General features: G+C 47.9%; 1 protein-coding gene across 1 annotated transcript in view; it reads left to right on the top strand.

Moving 5' to 3' along the window:
* Positions 1 to 17829, top strand: part of zbtb16b (zinc finger and BTB domain containing 16b) — a 55194-nt gene that overhangs the window by 31966 nt on the left and 5399 nt on the right. The window contains exons 5-6 of the mRNA XM_042068962.1: positions 11536 to 11706; positions 16520 to 16687. Of these exons, the coding sequence (XP_041924896.1) occupies positions 11536 to 11706; positions 16520 to 16687 (339 nt within the window). The remainder of the gene's footprint in view (positions 1 to 11535; positions 11707 to 16519; positions 16688 to 17829) is intronic.

The raw sequence follows: 17829 nt of genomic DNA, 5'->3' as shown, positions 1-17829 counted from the left end.
AAAGCGGCCGCCACTGCTGCTCTCTCCACGCTGCTGCCGCCGCCGCCGCTAGGCTAGGCTGCCGTGCCTGGCATGAAAGAGCGGGCAGAGACGGAGGGAGCGAGAGAGCGAAATGAGGCGCAGACACAGACACAGACAGAGGAGGGAGGCAGAGCCTCCCTTTTCGCACGTAGCCGTGTCTGAGCGTTGCTGCGGCGTAGCATCATCCTCAAAGAGTAAATATATTTAGCGCTGGAAAGCACTGGGTAGGCCATAGAAATGACAATATATTTACGGGTGGAAAGAGGCTGGTAGGCCGGAGAAATGAGATTGGATTAGTTGGGCAAATGCAAATGAGAGCCACAAAGACTGCCTGTGTGCCTCGGGGCAAGAGCCGCCTCTTAATGCCTTTTGTGTGTACAGTCAGCTTCCTCCTAATGCCCTCTGCTCCCTCCTAACTCACACACACACACACACACACACACACACACACACATACACTCACTTACAGACATACAGTACCCACAAAGTAGAAACACACACAGACCGACACACACTCAGACACACATTGCCCTCAGCTGAATTCCTGGAGCTCCTCTTGTGCCTTTTTTATTTTTAGTCGTCGGCGGACGGGAAAATATGCGAGCCATTTTTTGTGAGTTGGAACAGAACATGGGAAGCTGTGGCTGGGAACAGCGTGTGATGGTGGCGAACTGGGCCACCCAATAAACAGTGGTTAAACACGAGCGCGTATCTCTTGTTGTGTTAATAATTAAAGAAGCTGTTCCTCACCCGGCCAGATTACACCGCCTCTCACACACACACACACACGCATCAGCAGGGGCCCGCTGCCAGGGTCACCCAGGGCCTGTGTCTCAGTCTGAACACACACAGACACACAGACACTACGACCCGGGTCACACCAGGTACTGCACACTCAGACACATGTGTGTTGTATGTGTGTGTGTGTGTGTGTGGAGAACTGCATGACCCTTGCATGGCAGAGTGGGGTTGGAACTGAGGGTGTTAGAATGGACACATTCTACACACACACACACACACACACACACACACACACACACACACACACACACACACACACACACACACACACACACACACACACACACACAGAGCCTTTCCCAGCCTAAAGCTCAAGTGAAGCAACATGAAAGGTGGAATGTGTGGAAAGGGGATCGAGTGACAACACAAACATCATGGCCATTACACCCTGGCCCTTACCAAACAGGAGCTGCTTGACCAATAGTAGTAATTACATCAATAATTCATCACATACCTTTAAATAGAGAACACTATTAACACCATAATAAAGATAAAATGCACATTAAGAATGAGTCACGTTCACTCAATGTATTGTTTAGTGTTGTAAGTCTATATTTTTGTGATATTGTTTATATTAGTATACATTTCAGTCATATAAATATTGCTGTTTTGATGGTTCATTAGCAGACTTGTGAGATCAGTCCTGCAGCTCAAGAATCTCCAGTAGTATTTAGTTTTTTTTCTGTGTGAAGTTGGGTCTTTATTTTGGAAGTTTATTTTAAAGCTCTGACTTCTGGCCCTGCTCACACACACACACACACACACACACACACACACGCACACGCCCCTCTAGGGGGCGGAGTCGTCTCTGTCCTGTCCGACTCAACTGCCCTAGTTAGGGCCACATGGCCATCAGGATCCCATGGATTACATCGGCTTTGTAACACATCAGGCCTGTGTGTGTGTGTGTGTGTGTGTGTGTTGGTGTCTCCCCACTTTCTCTCTCTCACAGACTCTCTCTCTGTCTCAGTCTTTCACACTCACACATACAGACACACACACACACACACACACACACACGTTGGTTGCAAACCTTAGTGTACACATGTCCATCTGCCTCAATCATGACTTAGGTGCCGTGTAAGGGCCGAGGGCGGGCTGGATCCGTTTTTTTTGTTGTTGTTTTTTTTGGTTGGTTTGGTTTTATTTTTTTTTATTTTCTGACTGTGGCTGTGAGATCCTCATTCACCCTTACAGTGTGACACCACAAGAGTGCTCGCAGAGCAGATAGGAGGCTATGAACACCCCCCCCCCCCCCCCCCCCCCCCTGTGTGTGTGTGTGTGTGTGTGTGTGTGTGCGTGCGTGCGTGCTCGCGCTGCTGAAAAGACCCCAAAGTAACGGCTGCTGTGAATGCAGGGATTAACCTGCGCTCTTCACCCCAAACAAAGGCCAGCAGAGCCCTGGTTGCCTGGTGACAAGGTTTGTCGATTTGACAAATTTACCGCTCTTCAAATTTAGCAAGGCTCAAATCCCTAACCCCCATTCAGTCTTTGTAGACATCAGACAACGCCTGGGCTTCATTTGGCCAAACAGCAGCCGATTCAGAGCCACGGCTAATTCTTGTCCAGTGCGCGTGAGATAAAGCAGTGGTGATAAGTGAATACACCAAACAAAGGCTGGCCACATCCTGTGTGTGTGTGTGTGTGTGTGTGTGCGCTACTAGTTTGTACACCCTGTCTTGTGTGTGTGTGTGTTTGTGTTTGTGGCAGGAATCTGATCTCCTGTTCCAGGTGGAATGTCTCACAGCTATGTTTTCCCTGCGTGTCTGTGTGTATTTGCCAGGGATGAAGCCGGTGGAAGCCCCCCCCCCCCCCCCCCATGTTTACCCCTCTCTACAGCCTCCAAACCACCCCTCCCTACCCCCTAGACACGAGGCAACTCCTGCTCAATGGAAAACTAAACCTAAACCCTTCAGTCTCCAACACCTGCACAAATAACGTTCCTATAAATACACTTATAGATCTTGTTATGAAATGTTTTGTTGTTCATATTTTTGTAGTTAAATATAGCACAGCAACCCTATTCTGTTTGTCATTTTGGTTTTCCGAAGAGGTCATACAGTTACACACATGGGTTGGGTTACATTTGGTAGGTGAGTGTTTTTAGTGTAGTCACATGTGGCTGAAAATAGACAAGGCTGGTAAGCGTTTTATAGTGCAGCTCCGCACACTGGTTAGGCTAGGTTAGAGTTTTAGCATTTGACAAACTAATAACCCTGCAGTTCTGTAAAAGCAAGAGATACTGATCACCCAGGCAGCCAATCAGGCGATGCGTCCGAGCCTCAGCTGATGACGTCAGAGTGTTTATTATTTTAATGCCATTGAGGGGTGCTGGGCCGGGGGGTCGGAGGTCGGGGGGAGTGATTTTAGAGTAAACCCGCTGTCTTTTGTACAGTGAGAGGCTCGTCAGCTGGCCTCTCTCCGCAGCCTGGGAAAAATGGAGAGCGCCGACACGTCAATTAGAAAGCCTTTATTCCCCCGCAACCCTGGCCCACCGCCCCCCACACACACCCCCCCACAGTGTGCTCTGTGGGTCTGACTCCACCGCAAAGCCTCTTACTGGGATGGGGGGGACAAGGGGAGTTTGGGGGGAAAACAGAGATTTACAAAGTACAGGATGGACACCACACCAACTACTGCAGTTTGACTAAAAAATAAATGAAAAAAAGAAGCTTGCTCTCAAGCTTTTCCATTAACTAATTTCAGTGCCAAGATGGGAAATTAATACCTTACAAATGAATTAAAAACATTATTTGCAATTGAATTTTAGTCTTTTTCTCATATTAAAATCTTATTATCCTGCCTGTGATGAGGTAAATCCATTCTTTTTAGATTATTTAAATTTATTTTTCCAACTCCATCGTTTGAGATTAGTTTGTATCTTGTTAAATATTTTATTTTACAATATTTTCTCAGAATGGATTAAAGAGGAAATAAATCTTGAGCTCTGTTTGCGTCTCCACATAAAATGTAGGCCAGTGGCTTCTCTCAGTCGAACTAGGGCTGCAGTCACTTGCGGCAGGGTGTGTGTGTGTGTGTGTGTGTTCTCACCAGGCCCGGTGTATGTGGGGAGAGCAAAATCAGCCCACTGCAGGGATAACAGTGAGTTTGTGGATGGTGGGTTTACAGGAATGTATATGTGTGTGTGTGGAAGGGGGGGGGGGGGGGGGGGGGGGTTAGGTTAGTGGTGTTTGTGGAGTTAGTACCGAGGGGGTGACGGTTTGGGTGTTTGTTTGAGTGAGTGTGTTTGTAGGTGGAGTGGTCTTTAAAGTGTTAGGTGGTGTTTGTATTGATGGGGTAGTGTTTGCAGTGATGGATGGTGTATGATTGAATGTGTTTGCAGTGATGGATGGTGTTCATAGTGTTGCTTGATAATTGAGGTGTTAGGTGGTGTTCTTTTCAGGTATTAATAGTGTTTATAGATGGTGTTTGTAGTGTTGAATGGTGTTTGTAGTGGAAAGTGTGGGACAAAGTCATAGTGTTTGTAGTGTTGAATAGGGTTCAAATTATTGAATTGTTTTTTTTAGTGGAGCATGTGGTACAGTCATGGTGTTTGTAGTGTTGAGTAGTGTTTGTAGTGGAGCATGTGATGGGAGAGTCATGGTGTTTGTAGTGTTGAGTAGTGTTTGTAGTGGAGCATGTGATGGGAGAGTCATGGTGTTTGTAGTGTTGAGTAGTGTTTGTAGTGGAGCATGTGATGGGAGAGTCATGGTGTTTGTAGTGTTGAGTAGTGTTTGTAGTGGAGCATGTGATGGGAGAGTCATGGTGTTTGTTGGAAGGGCGGCAGGTGGATGATTGCGAACCTCATCAGCCTCTCACGAGGTGTCAGAGGTTATCATACACTCATGCCTCAGCCTGAAACACACACACACACACACACACACACACACACACACACACACACACACACAGATACACAGCGGGGAGCCGGTAATGTGCAAAGCAGAGGAGTGTTGGAGGAAGAGAGAGAGCAGGAGGGAGGGAGGCTTTCAGCGCGTCCACGGTGCTCCTGGAGGGCTGAGAGCTGCTGAATAAACCAGTGTGTGTGTGTGTGTGTTTGCTGGGCTGGGTTGGCCTGGGCTGTCTGGGGGGTTATTTCAGGTCTGAGCGCTCACTGCTGCTCCTCAGAGCTCCCCCTGCTGGTCACAGCACAAACTACACTCAACAAAACCAGCACACGTTAGAGTAGACAGGAGAAAAGCATGGTGTTGTACGCGCGTTTGCAGTGATTCAGTGGACACAATGTCTCGCTTCTGTCAAGGTTGAATCTAGAGGTGTCCCCAGTGAATAGAACCTTATTCAGTCACATTAAACATTTTACCTCACTTTACACAAGGCATTCTTATTACCTTCAACACTTAAGATACATGACACTGTTGTCCCTATAATACATTCATACACACAGATACTCTAACACAGAGACATTCAGATTTTTTTTTCTTATTTACTCAAAATTCACTCACAATTCACAATTCAGTTTTTTTTTTTTTTTTTTTGAGTGAATAAGGAACGAAAAAAGAAAATGACATATCGATGTTATAAGTTCAGTGAGGCAGTCGCGTTTTTGCGAGGAAGGAGAACAGCAGCGGTATTCTCTGATATATTGGCCACCTTTTCTCTTCCCTTAAATGGACGTCCGTGGATTTTTTATCTCACGTGGTCATGTCCGCTCTAGATGGAACATATTTGTGGAAGAATGGAGGCTTTTAAATTCATTACTCTAGGTCAGCTGCCACCTGTTCTGTCACACGGGTTTGTCTTCTTTAAATGCACTGTACTGTTCTCGGAATAATGTGACTAGACCATGCAGATGTCAAGGCTTCACACACATGCGTGCACCCACACACACACACACACACACACACGAACACGAACACACTTCCACTCGCATTCACATATATTGAATAGCATTCCGTATACTTTTTTCTCTTCTGTCTTATTGAAAGACTGAAGTGATATAAAGGGACACATGTTTAGTGAAGGGCCACGATGGAAGACAGAGAAGCAGAGGTGTGTGTGTGTGTGTGTGTGTGAGGCACCACAGCCTCTGGTCATCACGCCAAAACCCACCGTCTGCAAGCACGTCTCCAGAAAGCAAAAAGCAGCTTGAGCCACAAACAGTCTTTGTCCACAAGCTTGTAAAAAGCGCAACATAAACACGCACCTCAGACACACACGTCCATCTTTTTTTGGTAATCCGTTTATCATGCCGTCCAATAGAGGCTGATTATTTTACACATCAGCCGTCTGCTCTCAATTAGTCTTAAAAAAGAGAATGTAGGAGAAAAAACACACACACACACACACACACACACTGCAGTGACGGCTATTTCCTCCCTTTTAGGCGAGGGGGCAGTGTGAGCCTTTTGTTCCTGTGTGAGAAAGAGAGAGAGAGGGGGATAGAGAGAGAGAAAAACTGACCACAGCCCTGAGTGGGAAAAGAGGCTGGTCAGTGTGGGGTTCTAAAGGAGGGGGCGACGTATAAAAGCTTAGCTGTGTAAGGGGGTCAAGTCGGCAGGCGCGGAGAATGCAGAGGGTCACTCTGGCCCCTAAGCCGCATTGTGCTCTCACTGTCCAGATGGCCGCAGAGATAAATCATAGCGTAGCGCTAAGGTACAATGCATTCCTCCGCACAGTCACAGACACAGGCACTAGCTGCGGCCACATAATTGCACGGCAGCAGGAATGTCTCTGACCCCCCGATTGAGGAGAACCGTAGAAGTGCTCACTGGATCTGGGCTCCTGAGAGTTGTTCTGATGGGCCCAGGGGTTTGGACATGGTTCCATGTCCTGAGAGTGGATCTGAAGGGCCCAGAGGTTTAGACACCGTTCTGGGTTCCTGTGAGTGGTTCTGCAGAGCTACCGCAGAGAGCTGCTAATGCTGTAAGAACAGTGTTTTTTTATGGGCAGTTTTGTATTGAAAACTTGTACTGTTGTTTGGCTGAACAGGCTCCGCCAGAGACTATCTCACCTGCACGGCGCGCTCACCTGTTGGGAGGGGGCTGTTTGAAGAATGAATCTCCCTTTGTGTCTTTGTCTCCAATTTGTGGCTCTCAGGGAGAATAAAGGCAACTGTGCAACGCGTGTGAAATATGAGATGAGGACCGAGACACAAAAACTCCCCCGTTTGAACCGCACGCAGCCAGGTAGCGTAGGTGCACTAACCCAGAGAGATCAGATTGTTTACTCTGAAGTGTCCGTAACTGTTGTTGTGATGGAGGTCTAGAAATCATCCTGACAGTTTTCTCCTTCTGGCTATGAGTCTTCTGTATCTCATTCTCAACACTAATTCCAATTTAATTGCCTGTTGCCTGAAGGCCCTTCAATAGCAGTAACAAATGGTTTGATTTTGTAGACCTCATCAGGCTGAATTTTAAATGCAACACGCTAACCCCACTCGAATGCCAATGAAGCCGCCGCGATGCCCCCTGTTTACTAATTACCCGCTTCGCATTCGTAGCGACGGCTCGCCGCATATCTGATTAAAAGGGATTCGCAGGATTGGAGAACAGAGAGCCGCTCCGCGAGATGCTCCTCTCAACGTGATCTTAAGATGCGCCGGCTGCACTGCCTAGCTCTCTCTCTATCTCTCTCTTTCTATTTCTCTCTTTTCTCTCTCTCCTCTATCTGTCGTTAATCTCATATCTATTTCTCTGTTTATTTCTCCTTCTCTCTCTCTCTCTCTCTCTCTCTCTCTCTCTCTCTCTCTCTCTCTCTCTCTCTCTCTCACACACACCCCCCTGCCCCCTCCCCACTGATATTTGATGCTCTAATGATTGGAACATGTTTGAAAGCGAGTGGTGCGTTTGAGAAGTATCTCCAGTAGCAGATGCCTGGTATTAGACATGTTAATTAAGACTGTGTGTGTGAGAGAGAGTGTCTGTCTCTGTGTGTGAACATGCATCCAATGCTCTGTGGGAGACTCTGCTCAAGGCTCTGTCTGATTGTTTGTTTGTTTTTATCTTTTATGTTTTAACACACATTATGGACTTAGCCCCCCTGATCAAACAGGAGGCTAGATGGGGTGTGTGTGTGTGTGTGTGTGTGTGTTGACTCTTTTTAACTGTTGTATTATTCTCATGTTGTGGTGAGTTGACTGCATACAGTAGGCTCTTGGCCTTAAGATAGACTGCCCTGAAGGCTGTTGCCACGGCAATGATGAGGTGATCATGTGAATGAATGAATCAATGAACGAAAGAATGAATAGTAGGATGAATGGACAGACAGATGGGGGTGATGAAGGAATGCGTTGGTAAATGAACGAATGAATGCACACATGACTGACTGGACGAAGAGGGACTCTGTCTCTCACACACACACACACACACAGGGTGTGTGTTTCAGGGCCGTGTGTGTGTATGTGTGTGTGTGTGTGTGTGTGAAGCTCAGGTTGCATGAGGGCCCGTCCGGGCGGTGGTGGAGAAGTCGGGGGGGGGCTCTCTGCAGGGTTCCTGCGGTGGGTCTCTCTCAGGTCCGCTCTGGCCACGCAGGCATGTTTTGTGCTCATTGTCCTTTGTGTCAGCGGGGGCCGCACAGATCCCCCCCCCCCCCCCATTCCCTCCCCCTCTGGCCTCAGAGTTTTCACATCTGCCCCACTGCCCCCGCGACCTTTGCCCTCGCTCCTAACAAAGCAGCCTCTCTGCTCACAGTCCTCTCCATGCTGCTTGCCCCAACCCCCTACACACACACACACACACACACACACACACACAAACAAACACATACTCTATGCTACACACATGATACCTACACACACACACACATGCTACACACACACTACACAAAAACACGTTCTAAGTACTGCTCTAAGTTGCTAGCACCAACCCCCCTACATACACACACACACACACACACACACACAAACAAACACATACTCTATGCTACACACATGATACCTACACACACACACACACACATGCTATATACACACACACACACACACACACACACACACACACACACACACACACACACACTACACAAAAACACGCTCTAAGTACTGCTCTAAGTTGCTAGCACCAACCCCCCTACATACACACACACACACACAGCGGCGGATTCTCATACGGGCAGTTGTCGGGTAACAATAACATATAACATATAACATATACACACACATTCATACTGTCACACACCCTCTCTAAGCTACACACAACACAAACACAGACACTCTCATACACACAGCCTTTGCTCTCAGAGCCCTCTCCACCTCTACTTGCTCCAACCCCCCTACACACACACACACACACACACACACACACACACACACACACACACACACACACACACACACACACACTACATATACCAATTACCACACACACCCACCCTGCAAACACATATGCACTCTCTCACACTCATAACAAGACTACATGTCATGTATGCACCAGCAGACACACATGTACAAACATATCAAATGTCCATATGCCTGTGTGTGTGGGTGTGCTTCTGTGTGTATTTGCATTCCAATAATCACCACTGCCTTCCTCAGCCCTCTGGTGGTGGGAATACCACTGGACAGCACAGAGTCATGTGTGTGTGTGTGTGTGTGTGCGTGTGTGTGTGTGTGTGTGTGTGTGAGAGACACACAGCGGTGAGCAGACAGCTCTCATGTCCAGCTCCTGATGAAGTGTGTGTGTGTGTGTGTTGCGGGTTTGGGTGTGTCAGGCCTCTCTATCTCTGTCTGTGCTTGTCAAACAGGCTGAGCCGCCCTCCAGGGGTGGAAGGCTGAAAGTGTTGTGAAGAGAGGAGAGAAGGAGGAGTAGAGAGAGGGAGTGGAGGAAGAGAGGGAAGGAGAGATAGACAGTGAGCAAGATGGAGAAGGGGAGTAGGGGATAGAGAACATGCTTGATATAGATAGAGTTTTGGAGGGAGAGAGAGAGAGAGAGCAAGAGAGGACCGCAAGTTTTAACAAGAAGGAGAGAGAAACTGAAAGAGAGAATCAGAGAGAGGTAAACAGAGTAAGAACAAGAGAGAAAGTGACAGAGAGAGAGAGGGGGAGAGGGACACAGCAATTTCCAGCCAGCAGCAAGTGAGAGAGAAAGATAACCACTCTGAGAAAGATAGAGACAGAGAGAGAGAGAGGGAGAGAGAAGGGACAGGAGGTGAGGTAGTGACACTTCCTCTCTCCGAGAGAGGAGAGGAGAGGAACAGAGAGGAGAGCGGCTCTCCCATTAATGGGCCATTCAGGCTGCTTAAAGAACTCTGTCAGCCTCTTCAGCTCCATTAAACTGCTGTTGGGCAGCAGAGGCTCCAGCCCCACCCCTCACCACCACCACCACCCCCCCTCCTCCTCCTCATCTTCCTCGCCTCTCCTCTCTTTGGCCTGGCCAGCTTATAAATAGAGCTACTCCGTCCCCCCAACACACACACACACACACACACACACACACACACACTCCACTCTGCACCAGGCCGAGGTAAATTATTCCTAAAGACACCAGAGGCCTCAATCCCCCCCCCCCCCCCCCCCCCCCCCAGGAGCGCATCTCTGCCTCGCTGCTCGTTTCCTTAACCAGAGAGGACTCTCTAAAAGGGAGCTTGCTCTGCGGCTACAGCGAGGTGTGTGTGAGTGAGGGATGTGTTAGGGAGGTGTGTATGTGCACTCCCGTTCTTCAAGCGCCACAAAGAGAAAGCAGGCCTGATAGAGAGATGGAAGAGAGGAATGATAGAGAGATGGATGAGTGGGGATGGAGTGATAGAGGAGTGGAGTGATTGAGGAGTGGGGATGGAGTGATAGAGGGATGGAGTGATAGAGGAATGGGGTTGGAGGGATAGAAAGATGGACTGATGGAGGAATGGGGGTGGCATGGCTGGCATTGGACAGCTAGAGCTGCACACATTCACATTCTGTCATCTCCAGGCCTGCCTCTGCTTTTTATTCTGAAACATTTACACAGTGTACGCACACACACATTTGTCTTTTGTATTTCTATTTAGCGTCCTGCCCACTTCTCAATTCTCTGAGGATTCATGCAACAATTTCACCTCCTGATCGATTCCTCCCTTTAGCAGATGAGAGGAGAGGAGAGGAGGAGGAGGAGGAAGGGAGGAGAGGAGAGAGAGGAGAGACGAGGCAAGGGAGTTAGCCGGGCTAGGAGGACTGTCAGAATACATTTGCACAAAACTCCCATTATGCCTGAGCGCTTGGCTGCAGACACACTCAGGTTTTTACGTGTGTGTGTGCCTAGTGTGTGTGTGTGTGTGAGTGTGTCTGTGTCTGTGTGTATGTGAACGCTGATTGATTGGGAGAGAGTCAATCCCAGCCCGCTCTTTATGAGCATGCCACAGGGAGTTTCCATGGATTTTAAATTAGTGACAGCTTTACTCCAAAGATACATTATTGACTGATGCAATTGATACTGTGCGGCAAAACTCATCTGCATGTGTGTGAGAGTGTCTGTCTGTCTGTCTGTCTATGTGTGTGTGTGTGTGTGTGTGTTTGAGAAAGAAAGACTGGAGAACTTGAGTGAGCGGTGAAGATGTCCGGCATCATCTGTGAGCACCCTGTTTTTAAAACAAAGATTAATTTCAGGAGTCTAACTTTGAATCTGAATCTGAAGTCATTCTGCAGAAGTGACAACGGTCCTGTTTGTGTGTGTGTGTGGGGCACACCAGAACCAGGTCCTGACTGTGTGTGTCGTTATCATTAAAAAGCTTTTCTGATGGTTTGTTAATGAAGATGTTTTCTCCTGTGCTTGTTGCGCGTCACAGGTTCTGACATGGCAGTGTTCTGTCTGCTGTGCGGGAAGCGATTCGCTGCCCAGAAGGCTTTGCAGCAGCACATGGAGGTCCACGCCGGAGTGCGCAGCTACATCTGCAGCGAATGTGACCGAACCTTCCCGAGTCACACTGCACTCAAGCGTCATCTCCGCTCACACACAGGTAAGACACACACACACACACACACACACAGACAGCCCCTCATCGGCCCCCTGTGATGAGCCGCCCTATTCATCAGCATCTCTTTTATTCTTTTAGCTTTTAAACACACACAGCATGTGTCTGTATGCGTGTGTCTGTGTGTCTGTGGATGTGTGTGTGTGTGTGTGTGTGTGTTCAGTGGGCAGCCCTTCTGTTCTCAGCAGCCATGAAAGCACCCAGGTGAACACAGAAGATGGAAGTGTGTGTGTGTGTGTGTGTGTGCGTGTGTGTGTGCACGTGTGTGTGTGTGCACATGTGTGTGGGCGCGTGTGTGTGTGCGTTTTACAATCCAGACAGACCATCAGATCCCTCTTCTTCCCCCATCTCCCATAGAGTGAGTGAGTGAGTGAGTGAGTGAGTGAGTGAGTGAGTGAGTGAGTGAGTGAGTGAGTGAGTGAGTGAGTGTGTGAGCGAGTGTGAGAAGTCTTTCCTTTTTGTCCTTAAATAAGTCAGATCGTCAGTGTTGGTTGGAGTCTAGACTGCGAGGATAAATGTTTAATGTGGGGAGACAGAAATAACGCGAAGTTCCCTTGATTTGCTTTTGCACTAAGAGGCTCTCCACTGCTCCAGTTGCATTTAGGCCGTCTGTCCTTCACAAACTCTCTCTCTTTCTCCCCTCCCTCTTTTCCCTCTCTCATCTCTCCATCCCATTCTCTCTTCATCTTTCTCTTTATCCCTCTCTCTCTCTCTCTCATCTCTCCATCCCATTCTCTCTTCATCTCTCTTTCTCTATCATCTTTCTCACCATCCCTCTCTCTCTCTCTCTCTCTCTGGTGGTGTACACCACGGTCCCTCGTCTCTGTAAGTGCATATTAGAGAGGACCCGTCCAGGCCCCCAACTGTCTGCTTAAATGCCATCCTCTCCCATTCGCCATTCACTACTACTGCATTCAAGGGTGTGTGTGTGTGTGTGTTTGAGAGAGAGGTATTTGTTTTTGTATGTCTACATATGTATGTATGTATGTTTGTGTGTGTGTGTGTGTGTGTGTATGTTCATATGTGTGTGTGTGTGTGTTTGTGTGTGTGTGTGTGTTCATATGTGTGTATGTGTTTGTGTGTGTGTGGCTCAGGGTGTTTGTGGGGTCAGATAAAGCTGGAGAGAGCCGTCTCCAACTCCAGAGTGAGTAACTCTGAGTGCTGCTGAGGTTTCTGCTTATTTTGGGCGGCGTGCGCGTGTGTGTTTCTGTGCTGGCCGCTGGTCAGCGCTGTCCTATTAAAGACGCCCTTGCTGTCTTTAAATATTAACGAGAGGAAGCCGAGAGAACTCTCCTCTAGAGGTATTCTAGGCATCACCGGTCTAGGCAGCTCTTAACGTCTGACCGCAGACTGTGTCCGAGCACGTCCTCTCTCATTCTCATGCCCTGCAGCAGGCCGAAGCCGTGGTGTGGTCTGTGTAAAAACGGTGTGTGTGTGTGTGTGATTATGTTGAGTCCTTATCACTCCCCCTGCTTTGTGTCTGTGTGTGTAATATGCAGAGCAGGGGAGTCCAGATTAGCATTAGCATTAGCGCTAGCCCGTCACTTTAATCCCCCTCTCATAACATGACCAGATTCTTATGCTCCACCATGGCCTTTCTCTCTCTTTCTTTCTCTCTCTCTCTCTCTCTCTCTCTCTCTCTCTCTCTCTCTCTCTCTCTCTCTCTCTCTCTCTCTATCTGGTCTTTCTGTCTCTCTCTCTGTCTGAGGATGTGTGTGTATGTGACAGTTGGATACATTAGGGCTTTCTCCTCTCCTCTCCTCCTCTCTCCTTACCTTCTCTCCCTCTCCCTCTCCCTCTCCCCTTCTCTCCTCCTCTCCCCTCGTCTGCTCCTCTCCCCTTCTCTCCTCCTCTCCCCTCGTCTGCTCTGGGCTGTGCTGTGCTGTGTGTCTGTGTGTTCGCCAGACGCAGTTTCCTCTCATTAATATGCCATTGCTGTCCTCCCTCCGCTCCACACGGAGGCCATTTGCAGACAGCGACGGCGTCTTGTGTTCCCAGCTGCGCTAGAGAGGAGAGAGACGGAGAGAGAGAGAGAGAGAGAGAGAGAGAGAGAGAGAAAGAAAGAGAGAGAGAAAGAGGAGGGAAAAAAGACATGAAGATAGAGATGGAGGGAGACGGCGAGCGAGATGACAGATTTGCGTTGTTTACGGTGCAGAGCAAAGCCTTGCGCCGCACAACAAAGGCAGCAGTCACGGCCATCTCTCTCTCTCTCTCTCTCTCTCTCTCTCTCTCTCTCCTCTCTCTCTCTCCTCCCTCACTCTCTCTCTTCCCAGCACTCACAGAGGCAGTGTGATGGAGGATGAGAACGTGCCCGTGGTTTTTAACTCGCCCTGTAGCCCCGTCGCCCCCCCTCCCTCCTCGTCTGCGTCCGCGGCTGCCGCTGCCATGACGCTCGGGCTGCCTGGTTGTGGTCTAATGGGTTCAGATGAGACTCCTGATGCGGGAGATGCTTCCCCAGAAATTAGTCCTCCACCTGCTTATTTATGCGCCGGATTTAAGCAAATTTATTAAAGAGAATCAGCAGTTCCCCCAGACAGCTCCGGCACACCTTGACTTCTTAACCCCACCTCTCACAACACTAGAGAGCAATGTTGTGTGTGTGTGTGTGTGTGTGTGTGTGTGTGTGACTGTGTTTTTATTTATTTGAAAAGCCCATCTCGATGGCTGTATGTGATTTATGTGTATTTGGTCCCACGTGTGTGTGTGTGTGTGTGTGTCTGGTGTGTGTGTGTGTGTGTGTCTGGTGTGCGTGTGTGTGTGTGTGTGTGTGTGCAGGCAGAGGGGCATTGGCATGCGCATGGCGTTCGTGGAGTCTGGCTGCGTTTCGCTCCGCTATCATCCATTAGGCAGACAGAGTGGCACTGCTGCCAGCGTTTAGCCCGCCTCGCCATGACGACTTGATACACACGTTTTAGAGAGGACGCCTTTTTTTCCTTCATTCTTTTATTACCCTTTTGTTCTGGTTTGCTTTTTTGTTTTTCTTTTGTCGGATTCCTACCCCACTCTCTCTTCCTCTCTCTCCACCTCTCTCTCTGCCTGTCTGTCCCTTCCTCCCTCTTTCCCTTCCTCCCTCTCTCTCTTTCCTTCTCCCTTTCCCTCTCTCCCTCTTTCTTTCCCTCTCTCTCGCTCTCTCTCCTTCCCTCTCTTTTCCCTTTCGCCCTCCCTCCTCCCTCCCTCTCTCCGTCTCTCTCTCTTTCTTTCCCTCTTTCTCTCTCTCTCCCTCCCTCCCATCTCTCTCTCCCACCCTCTCTCTCTCTCTCTCTCATCTCGTTCATGTGTGCGCTCATTCGTGGGCTGGGCTGGGCTGGAAAAGCTCCCATCCAGGCTCATCAGCTTGGCTGAGTGAGAGCTGAATTTAAATGGGACCCATCACACATCTGAGCGTCTGCAAAAATGTGCTCAGGGAATTGGGTATTGTCTCTAAAGGAGGTTCTGTGTGTGTGTGTGTGTGTGTGTGTGTGTGTGTGTGTGAGGCACAAGTGTGTTTGTGTGTGTGTGTGTGTGTCATAAAGAAGCTGTGTGTATGTGTGTTTACGGGTTGGATTGGGTTGTGGGGGGGGGGGGGGGGGGGGGTGATGTATGAGGTGAGTGTGTGTGTCTGTCAGAGGAAAGGTGTATGTGTCTGGGTGTGTGTGATGTATGGTGTGTGTGTTTGTGTGTGTAGAGGGTGGGGGTTGAGGGGATTGTGTGCCAGAATAGGACCTGCGGTTTATTCTCCACACAGCTGTGGCGAGGACAGTGACATAATGGAATGGTGGCGGCCATCACTGCAGTACTGAGGGGCCGCTATGTAAACACACACACACACAACACACAGACACACACACTCACTCAAACCGGCCCATTTGTTCCAGTATATCAGTGTCTACCGCATCTGTTGAGTCTGCTTATATGGTGCATGCCACGAAATGAGTCCTATGTTTTGGAAATCTATTTCGAGATATAGAGATTTGAATGCAGAGAGGGTTGAAAAATGACTAAATTATGTATTTTCTAATTTCACCACGAACACATTCCTTAACCTCTTATCTATCATTCATTGACGTTTCTTACTGTAAAACGACCTAGAAATATGATTTTGAAGGTCAAATGTGTAGGTTGCGCATTAAAGTTTGGATAAAAAAGTTGACGTTTTTCTTCCTCGTTCAGACGCTTGCTGTGTGAGAACAGGAAAGTTTCCGTTTTCTTTGGTCTGATAACTTCGTGTTTTGGTTTTTGGCCTCTTCAAGAAGTCATCATAAATAGGCTATCCACTCGTAATTATTCTATTAAATTATTCTATTAAATTGTTATTCTTATTTTAGCCAAAAGATTTAAGAGGAGAAACAGCAACCTGAACATACAGTTGTTGCTGAACAGATTCCTCACGAGATTGCTCCCAATTGGTCTGATTCAATATGTTTTGGAGTTGGCGGCCTATTTAAAAACAAAAACAATAGGCTATGCAAGGCTATCCATCTTCAGAAGTATATTCACAATATCTCTGGGTTGGCTAAACAGATTTGAACAAATGACCCCTTGTTTTAAACCCTAATGTCTGTGGATTATAAATATCCAATAAACCCATTTTTTTTTTTTTTTTTAACTGGACTCATTTAGTCGTGACACGCACGCATCATATGTCGAAGTCAGAGCCGTTCAGTTTGAAATGGGCAGGCTCTATTTTTTTCTCTATCTTAGAATCAGTGTATCCACGCAGATACTGAAGCCTGCATTATATTGATGTACATATTTGTGTGTGTGTGTGTGTGTGTGTGTGTGTGTGTGCGTGTGTGCGTGTTCTCTTTCCCTACCTCAGGTGATCACCCGTTTGAGTGTGAGTTCTGCGGAAGCTGTTTCCGTGATGAGAGCACGCTGAAGGGACACAAGCGGATCCACACCGGAGAGAAGCCTTACGAGTGTAACGGCTGCGGAAAAAAGTTCAGCCTCAAGCACCAGCTGGAGACGCACTACAGAGTACACACAGGTAGGCAAACACACACACAAACACACACACACACACACACACACACACACATATACATATACACTGCAAAGTACGCACAGGAAGGCATACACACACTCATTTACACACACAGTCACATATACACTACAGAGGGCACACAGGTACTCACACACACACTCACTTACACACACACACACATATACACACAGTCCCAAATACCAGCTAGAACTATACTATAAACCATATACAGGTATGCATACATGCACACACACACACACACACGATCACAGACCTGTCTATTCTAATACAGGCATTAGGAAAGTGGAAAATTGAGACATTCTGGGTAATACGGTATGTGTGATCAAATGAAACAGCAAGCAGGAAGTGTGAGCATTTCCAAAGCGCTCTGAAGACGATGAGGGATCACTTGGAAAGAAATAATCAACAGTCTACCCAGCTTACTACAGAGAACTGAGAAGCTCTTTGATTTTTAGATCTCACCCTTTGCCGAGATTAAAAACCCAGGAAAAAAGATCATAAATCACAATATCTTACAGAATTATTGGAAAAATGTGATGAAGGTCAGTTTTGAGACATGAACCTTTAATTGATTGGACTGAGACTCAGATTTCAGCTTGATTATCTTTTTCCAAGTTTGTGTGTGTATGTGTGTCTTTGAGTTTATGCTGTAAACATATGTACAGCAGCTCTCAGTCAGAGACTGTATGATTATCAGTGCCTCTGTCTGCTGTGCTTCCAGGCTAGCTCAATCAAGCGCAGATAAAGTATCTCAAACAAAACAAACAGTGTTTGTCCCGCGGGTCAGGTATCGATCGGCACGTGTGCCACTACCAGGGCTTTTCACTCTCTCTCTCTCCCCTTCTCTCTCTTTCTTTCTCTCTCTTCTTCTCTCGCTCTATCTCTTCTCTCTCTGTCTCCCCTTCTCTCTTCTTTATTCTCTCTCTCTCTGACTGTCTCTCTTCCTCTCGTCTCTCAGTCTATCATCAGCGTGCTGGGCGTGTGGCTAAGGGTTTGCTGGGTAGTCAGGCTGGTTGGTATTACAGCGTGCTAACCACTCCCCGCGCGCCTTCAATAAGGGCAGCTGTTAAGCTGCACTATCAGGTAGCCTGTCAAATAATTGGCCTGGTTTTGTCCTCACGGAG

This window comes from Alosa sapidissima, chromosome 17, assembly GCF_018492685.1.
Source record: "Alosa sapidissima isolate fAloSap1 chromosome 17, fAloSap1.pri, whole genome shotgun sequence".
In the NCBI taxonomy this organism is placed as follows: domain Eukaryota; kingdom Metazoa; phylum Chordata; class Actinopteri; order Clupeiformes; family Clupeidae; genus Alosa; species Alosa sapidissima.
Note: the sequence above shows the minus strand (reverse complement) of the source record. Positions and strands in the feature narration are given on the sequence as shown.